Raw genomic sequence first — 7,627 nt, 5'->3', positions numbered from 1 at the left:
TTTTTGTTTATTTGATAAGATTGAATAAACAATTGGGGCTATTTTAATAGTTTTATAACTTGTGGGATTTTTATGTTTATCAGAAAATATACAACACAAAAATTTCATATCGCATGTCCAAACAAAACTTCAATTTCATCTCATGATTCCATATCATGATACCATATCGCATGGCCAAACGGGCCCTTAGTGTCATTAATCATATAATATTTTGTGTTATTTTCTTAAGAAACAACTTAGATAGTTGCATTTTGGTAGGACTAAAGAAATATTTGAAGTACAAGTAAATTATATTATGAATACTTTACCGAAAAAGCTCGAAAATCCAAAAAATCCGAAGTTGAAAAACTCGAGTTTTATTGGTTTGATATTTGGAAAATCCGAACCAACCCGGTCATGTACACCCCTACTCATTTACGTGACTTCATAGTTATATTTTGGTTGTTATTTACTTAAATTTTTACCTTCAAGTACGATAGTTTTAAATTTTTGTCATTCAGTTATTAAGTAGACACTAAAGTGTCCGGAAATAGGATCGACATCAAAATAACAAATAATTTTCCGCTGATCAAAAGTACATGTTTTTATATCATAATATACCATAAGTTATATCATAAAAGTCATATAATTCTATAAAACTTCTGCCGAATGAGATAAAAATTATTTTTCGAACCCACAAATTATATCGTAAAAGGCATAACAGGTAATGTTATATAACATAACTTCATTTCTACGAAACTTATGTTGAGTGAGGCATAAATTCTCTAAACTTGTGCGGAATGAATCTAGTCATAAATAAAGTATTTTGGTCATAAATTTTTAGTAAACAGGCAGCATAGGTAAAAATTAAAAAATCGTTGATTTTAAAGACATAAATTAAAGGTCACTCCAAAATATGATTGGATCTTTACAAAATTAGACTTCATATATTCTAGCTCAGTTGGGCTAATTCTTGAAATACTAATACTATAATGCAAGAAAGAATTATTGATATTCCTGTCATGGAAAGGGCCTTCTAAAATATAATGGCGCTTCAAGGACTTCAATAGGCATAATAAACATGTAATATGATGTTAGTAAATTTACGAACACTAATCGAATTAGTTAACTGATTGACATAGAAACGAGTTTTAAAATAAAGTTTAGTGTAATATAAAATGAATAAGATTGACGGTGATTATAAAATATGATCATCCATTCGACGGTTCACAATATAGACATCAACAGTGGGTCCTACCATTGGATACTCAATCCAAACAGCCCCAAAGTAAAGTCAGCTATCTAGGGTTTCAAACCCAAAACCTTACATTAGTGCTTCTCCTCAAAAAAAAAAAAAACACCCATTTATCCAACCTATCAGATTCTTCAATCCATCTTCTGGGTCTTCAAGATTCAATCAGAAAACTCTAAATTCTGCACTAAAGGTGGAAACTTTATACCTGTAAGTAGCTATTTCTGTTCTCATTTCTGATTCTTGATTTACACAGCACAAAGAAGTATAGTGATATATTAGTTTATTCTGGCTCATTAGTAATAAAGATTGAATCTTTATACAAGTTACTGTTAGGATTATTACATGGGGAAATCAGGTGGTAGGAAAAAGAAGGCGGGTGTTAGTCAAAATCAAAACCAGAACCAAGGGGCTGTTGGGAATAGCCATACACCTGTTGTTAATGGTAGTGTTGATTTGGACTCATCAATTTTCTCAAAAAGAGCCCATGAGCTGAAGGAAGAAGGAAACAAAAGGTTTCAGGCTAAGGATTATGTGGGTGCCCTGGAGCAATATGAGAATGCTCTCAAACTTACACCAAAGACACACCCTGATAGAGCTGTTTTTCATAGCAATAGGGCAGCCTGTTTGATGCAAATGAAGCCCATAGACTATGATTCTGTTATTTCTGAATGTACTATGGCACTTCTGGTTCAGCCCTCTTATGTTCGGGCCCTTCTACGAAGGGCTCGTGCATTTGAGGCTGTGAGGAAGTATGAAATGGCGATGCAAGATGTCCAGATACTATTGGGTGCTGATCCAAATCACCGAGATGCTTTGGAGATTGCTGGACGATTGAGGATGGCACTTGGTCCTCGTCCAGAGGCCCAGCAGGACCTCCAAAGCCGCCCATCTCCAGCTGCACTTGGTGCTTCTGCAGTGGGTGCAGCTCCTATTGCTGGCTTAGGGCCATGCTTACCTGCTCGGCCAATGTCTAAGAAGCCAGCACCTTTAGGTGGGGCTTCAGCTATATCAGTTAATAACAAGCCTGAGAAGCCATATCAAGTTACGCCAGCTGAAAATGGTCCTCAAGCCAAAGTTCAGTTACCAAAGGTTATTTTGAAGCCTGCAAATGGTCCTTCCAGACCACATGCTGATCTCAATAAGGATGGCCAAAGAGAGAAGGCATCTTCATCAGCATCTAGTGTTGTTCATGGACATTCTAAAGATGTTGCCATTCGTTGGAGGCCATTGAAGCTTGTTTATGATCATGATATAAGGCTTGCCCAGATGCCTGTGACTTGCAGTTTTAAAGTGTTGAGGGATATTGTTGGCAAACGGTTCCCTATGTCAAAATCTGTTCTTGTTAAATATAAGGACAGTGATGGTGATTTAGTAACTATTACCTGTACGGCTGAACTTAGATCGGCAGAGTCTTGGGTTGATGGTTTACTGCCAAAAGACCCTGATGCAGATAAAACCGACGCCATTGGGATGTTAAGGTTGCACGTCGTTGAGGTGAGTCCTGAACAAGAGCCAGCCTTGTTGGAAGAGGAAGAGGAGAAGCCTGTCGAGAGCGAAGGGAGCAAAGGGGATGATAGTGGATCCCATTCTTCAATAAGTGATTCGGTGGTTGAAACTGTGGATAATGAGAGCAATAAGGCAGAGAAGGTAACTATCAAAGAGAAAGCGGCTACAACCGAAAATCCTGACTGCAAAGAGGTTGAAATGGATGACTGGCTTTTCGAGTTTGCTCAGTTATTCAGGACCCATGTAGGCATCGATCCAGATGCTCACATTGATCTGCATGAGCTTGGGATGGAGCTTTGCTCTGAAGCCCTTGAGGAAACTGTGACAAGTGAAGAGGCTCAAGTTCTTTTCGACAAGGCTGCCTTAAAATTTCAGGAGGTTGCAGCTCTTGCTTTCTTCAACTGGGGAAATGTTCACATGTGCTCAGCAAGGAAAAGAATTCCAATCGATGATTCTGCTTCAAAGGAGATGATGGCTACACAACTCCAAGCAGCATATGACTGGGTGAAAGAAAAATATTCTCTGGCCAAAGAGAAGTATGAGGAGGCACTCTTAATCAAACCAGACTTTTATGAGGGGTTACTGGCATTGGGGCAGCAGCAATTTGAAATGGCAAAACTTTACTGGTCCTTTATCTTGGCTAAGAAAGAGGACCTATCAAATTGGGATCCTACTGAGACTCTTGCACTCTTTGACAGTGCAGAATTAAAAATGAAAGCTGCAACAGAAATGTGGGAGAAAATTGAAGAGCAGAGAGCTAATGAGCTAAAGGATCCTAGCGCCAGCAAGAAGGATGAATTATTAAGGAGAAGGAAGAAGCAAACAAGTGGTCCTGAAGGTGAGGCGTCAGCTGCTGGTGGTCCAGCTGAAATTTCAGCTGACGAGGCCGCAGAGCAAGCTGCTGTTATGAGATCGCAGATCCATTTATTTTGGGGTAATATGCTCTTTGAGCGCTCTCAAGTTGAATGCAAGTTGGCTTTGGCTGGTTGGAAGAAAAACCTTGATACAGCAGTTGAGCGATTCAAGCTTGCTGGAGCTTCTGAAAGTGACATCTCAACAGTTTTGAAGAACCATTGTTCCAATGAGGAAGCTGCAGAGGGATCTAAGCAAATGGTTGAGAGCTTGAACACTGATGAAGGTGCAAATCATAAGAATGATGCTAGTCAAGCTTAGGGCAGTGACCTGCTTTCAGTTTTATTGGATTGTGCTGCCCATCACCTGCATTAGCATTTTTTTCATGCATGTGTCTGAAATGGAGCGACGGAAAGTTCACTTTTAGAAGAGTAGGTATCAGGAAGCTTATCTTCTCAATGCTGGTGGAAAACTGGCATCACAATGTGCTCTCTCTGAAGGTTCTGGCTTATGTATGTGTGCCAACAAGTTCTGATCGTCAGCCTGACACTAATTTTTCTATATGGAGTTTGCTTTCTGAAATTTTTTTATTGATGCGATTAGTATTTTTAGCCTCCGCAAATTAACATTTAATTCTGCAGTTATATTGTGATAGAAACAGTTCACGGTTTGAAACCATTAGCGATCTGTGTTTTCAGCAGGCATTTGCTCTTAAGCTGTAGCTTATCCAACATTTATTCGTGAAGAGAGAACCACGGAATGTAATTTCATGCTACTTTCTCGCCTTTTTGGTCTTGTTTGGAGGTTGTAATTTCAGATTTCTATGTGGAAGAAGAGAAATGTCATTGTTGCTAGCATTTCAGGCTGTTGAAATGTAGATGCTAATGGTTGAATTTCTGATTGATGGCAGTTTCATTTGCTGTTGTTGCTTAGTTGATGTCTGAACTCTTTTATCAAGTGTGGTGTTGTTGCTATTGGATACTATTCCATTGAAGATTAACCTTTCCACATAACAGCGACTCATATTTTGAAATTTTGCACTTGCAATTTTTTATTACATGCCTGAAATGTAGCAGCAGCATGCTTCTACATTTCATAGCAAGTGTTAGTATAAGAATTCAATATCACCAGAGTTTCTGGTGACTCTCATACCATTATTTTGAATTTCAGCCGAGAGAATCAGAACTTAAAAGACTTCAATTTGCCAGAACTTTATTTGTCTTCTTTTATCAAAACAGAGCTTTTGAGAAATGGTGGCGCTGCAGTGGGTCTCTCTAGTTCTTTTAGAAATTTAGATGTTACGAAATGTGCATTTAACAAAATATGATACTGTAGATAAATATTAAGTAGTTGACCTTTTTCACTTTCGCAAAGCACCCCACTCAAATAAGTGGACCTCTTCAATTTATGCTACATATCATCCCATACTCTAAAAGTAGTGCATCCATATATAATTCAGGTTTAATAGCACTTCTATGTTTTCCCCATCCCTTTTCATTGGGGAATCTAAGGTGGTAATTGGTGTACACATAATTGTCAATGACTCAACAGATAATGCAGAGGGAAAAAAAAAGGTGAAACAGAGCAGTTGAGTATCGATACTATTACTTGTGTCTTTTCCTATTAACATCAGAGTTGTTTTGGTGTTCAATTGAGAATCCCTGGAAAATGACAGTCATGATAAAAAGAAATAAATAATTTGAGGTGTTCAAGTTTGCTATGTCATCCAAATTCCTTTTTCAACAAAGTTTTAGTCCTTTTCTGATTTTTATATTAGTTGTGCTGTAACACATTCCCTTTTAGATAAATGCGTTTAAAGTAACTTATACACACTGATAATATACAAACATGCCTCGCGAACATGCAATTTTAACTTTTAGCCGTTGTAACATGTCATTTATATGTTTTGCATGTTACCAATCCATGTCTAGTATGAAAAGTTATTCATAATTCTCTTTTAGTGTAATTTTTCTTTATCTTGTTAGTGTATATTAATTAAACTCAAACGTGTAGTATGTCATACACAGAGTTTTCTTTTTGCAAGCATAGATTTCATTAAAGTAAAATAGGAAACTTTACAATATACCCCATAGAGAACAACCTCAACAAGCTCACTACCATACAAGAGACAATGACACATCAAGTAACATAAGTTACTTAGAAGCCTTAGTAAATTATTAACTAAAAGGACAACACAACTATAGAAACCTAAACTTCTTTAATCCTCTTAATTAGTGTCCTATTAATACATAAACAAATTCCCCCCTCAAAACATTATCAAACAGTTTCTATTGGACCTAAGTTGACAGTAGTCTCCACAGCCTTCATTGCTTCAAACCTAGGCTCCTTAGCCTGAAATTTGAGACCTGCATACAACTTCATATAATCTTCAAACACAAATTTTGGATACTTCAATTTGTTCTCTTCTTCTGTCTTCTCAATCAACTCTGGTGCTGGAAATATGACAGCATCACTTCCTGGATTATAAAAGGAAGCTATTGACATCCTAGTGCCATCTTGTTGAGCAATCACTCTGTGTTCAATACTCTTGTATGTTCCATTAGTAATCACCTTTAATCATTCAAACAAAATCAGTACTACCCTAGAAAATAAGGCAGATTACCTGCTACAATAACACGTTAAAATAAATACATACCTCAAGCTGATCGCCGAGGTTGATGACAATAGAGTGTTTCATAGGAGGTACATCAATCCAACTGCCATCTTTTAGCAATTGGAGACCACTGACTTTGTCATCTTGGAAAAGCAGGATGATGCCACCAGCATCAGTGTGAGCGCGAAGGCCTTTGATCAAGTCCGGCTTGGGACAAGGAGGATAGTTGCTAACTTTGGTGCCAAAAGTTGAACCCTTTGAGCCATAAAATGCTTTTTTCAAATAACCTTTCTCTAGTCCAAGATTCTCACACAGCAAATCCAAAAGATTTTCAGCTAGTTTCTCTAGCTTCAGTGCAAAATCTTTCATAACTTTCCTGTCATGAGGTTAGAGGTTATATAAAGTTAGTATAACAAACAGAGCTACTAATCAAGTCTCAAGACTAAGGATAAGTTAAATTATCTGATCAACAGTAAAGCTTGTCAATTTATAAGTGACAAGTTGAACTGATACAAATCCCAGATATTTGGAGCCAGCTAGCATAGGTTCTGTTTATATGAAAGGATAAAAATTGGATCTTTTTTGTTTTATAAACCTGTATTCATCATCCAGGTCAGGAACTTCATACACATTGGAAACAGGGAGATGCTTCAAGAAGAAAGTGCTCTCCCAATCAAGATCATCAATTTCAGTTTGGACAGCTTCAAGTCCTTTACTTGCCACCATTTCTTTAAACCTTTGTTCCATGCACTTCTTGTAATGCCCCTTAGTTAAATTCTCCACTGTGTCCAGCAATTCATGAGAAATCCCATGATTCACAACCTTTGATATATCACAAAACAGACAAAAAAAAAAGGGTCAGAAATCAAGAAAGTTAACTTTTTTATTTCTTCAAGATCTTGTATTAGTGTAATATAATGTTACCTCAAAGAAACCCCAGTTTTCACATGCATCTTTGATTTTGTCCATTGCTTCAGGCCTTTTCTCAGTTTGAAGCAACCCCATATCCACAACTGGGAAATTACTCTCCATTTTTCTGTTTTTCTTCTCACTTGGCTGACTCTCTAGTTTGCTTGTGTTTGGTATCTGTTTATGTGGTGAGTGATAAAGTAATATACTAGAGAGGGGTATTTATAGGCTTTTGAAAGGGGTAGGATAACTGATGAAATTGATAAAGGATAGGGTGAATTTAATTTAAAAAAATTGGCATGCAAATAAAAAATAAAATCTAAAGCAAATAAAGGGAATGTGAGAAGTTGCCTGGAGATTAGTTTCAAATCTTAACACAAATTAGAAAATATGTTGATTCTTTGTCAGTTTGTCTAATTACTAGTAAATAGAGTTAGGGCGGTTTGGATTGACTTTTGGCTTATGACTTATCCTAGCTTATAACTTTTGGCTTATTTTTGTAAATAAGTGCT

At 37.0% G+C, this 7,627-nt stretch overlaps 2 protein-coding genes across 2 annotated transcripts; one reads left to right on the top strand and one right to left on the bottom strand.

The window, feature by feature from the left end:
- The first annotated feature begins 1,277 nt into the window (after nt 1-1,277).
- Nucleotides 1,278-4,566, top strand: LOC102585150 (uncharacterized). Its single transcript, XM_006348109.2, has one exon. The coding sequence runs from the start codon at nt 1,577-1,579 to the stop codon at nt 3,911-3,913; it is 2,337 nt and encodes a 778-aa protein (XP_006348171.1). The 5' UTR covers nt 1,278-1,576; the 3' UTR covers nt 3,914-4,566.
- Nucleotides 4,567-5,621: 1,055 nt separating this feature from the next.
- On the bottom strand, nt 5,622-7,336 carry LOC102584835 (1-aminocyclopropane-1-carboxylate oxidase-like). The gene is made up of 4 exons (XM_006348108.2): nt 7,131-7,336; nt 6,802-7,028; nt 6,249-6,582; nt 5,622-6,163 (listed from the first exon to the last, which is right to left on the bottom strand). Exons 1-4 carry the CDS (start codon nt 7,236-7,238, stop codon nt 5,870-5,872), a joined length of 963 nt encoding a protein of 320 aa, XP_006348170.1. The 5' UTR covers nt 7,239-7,336; the 3' UTR covers nt 5,622-5,869.
- Nucleotides 7,337-7,627: the final 291 nt, after the last annotated feature.

The sequence above is a fragment of the Solanum tuberosum genome, unplaced genomic scaffold, assembly GCF_000226075.1.
Source record: "Solanum tuberosum cultivar DM 1-3 516 R44 unplaced genomic scaffold, SolTub_3.0 scf00099, whole genome shotgun sequence".
Classification (NCBI taxonomy): domain Eukaryota; kingdom Viridiplantae; phylum Streptophyta; class Magnoliopsida; order Solanales; family Solanaceae; genus Solanum; species Solanum tuberosum.
The sequence above is the reverse complement of the archived record's forward strand: the minus strand, read 5'-3'. Positions and strand labels throughout refer to the sequence as shown.

Excerpts from the sequence above, each read along its gene's own strand:
- LOC102585150 (XM_006348109.2), top strand. The coding sequence starts at position 1,577 with ATGGGGAAATCAGGTGGTAGGAAAAAGAAGGCGGGTGTTAGTCAAAAT.
- LOC102584835 (XM_006348108.2), bottom strand. The coding sequence starts at position 7,238 with ATGGAGAGTAATTTCCCAGTTGTGGATATGGGGTTGCTTCAAACTGAG. Across the intron at positions 6,583-6,801 it reads GACCTGGATGATGAATACAG|GAAAGTTATGAAAGATTTTG; the intron begins GTTTATAAAACA and ends ACCTCATGACAG. Across the intron at positions 6,164-6,248 it reads ACCTCGGCGATCAGCTTGAG|GTGATTACTAATGGAACATA; the intron begins GTATGTATTTAT and ends GAATGATTAAAG.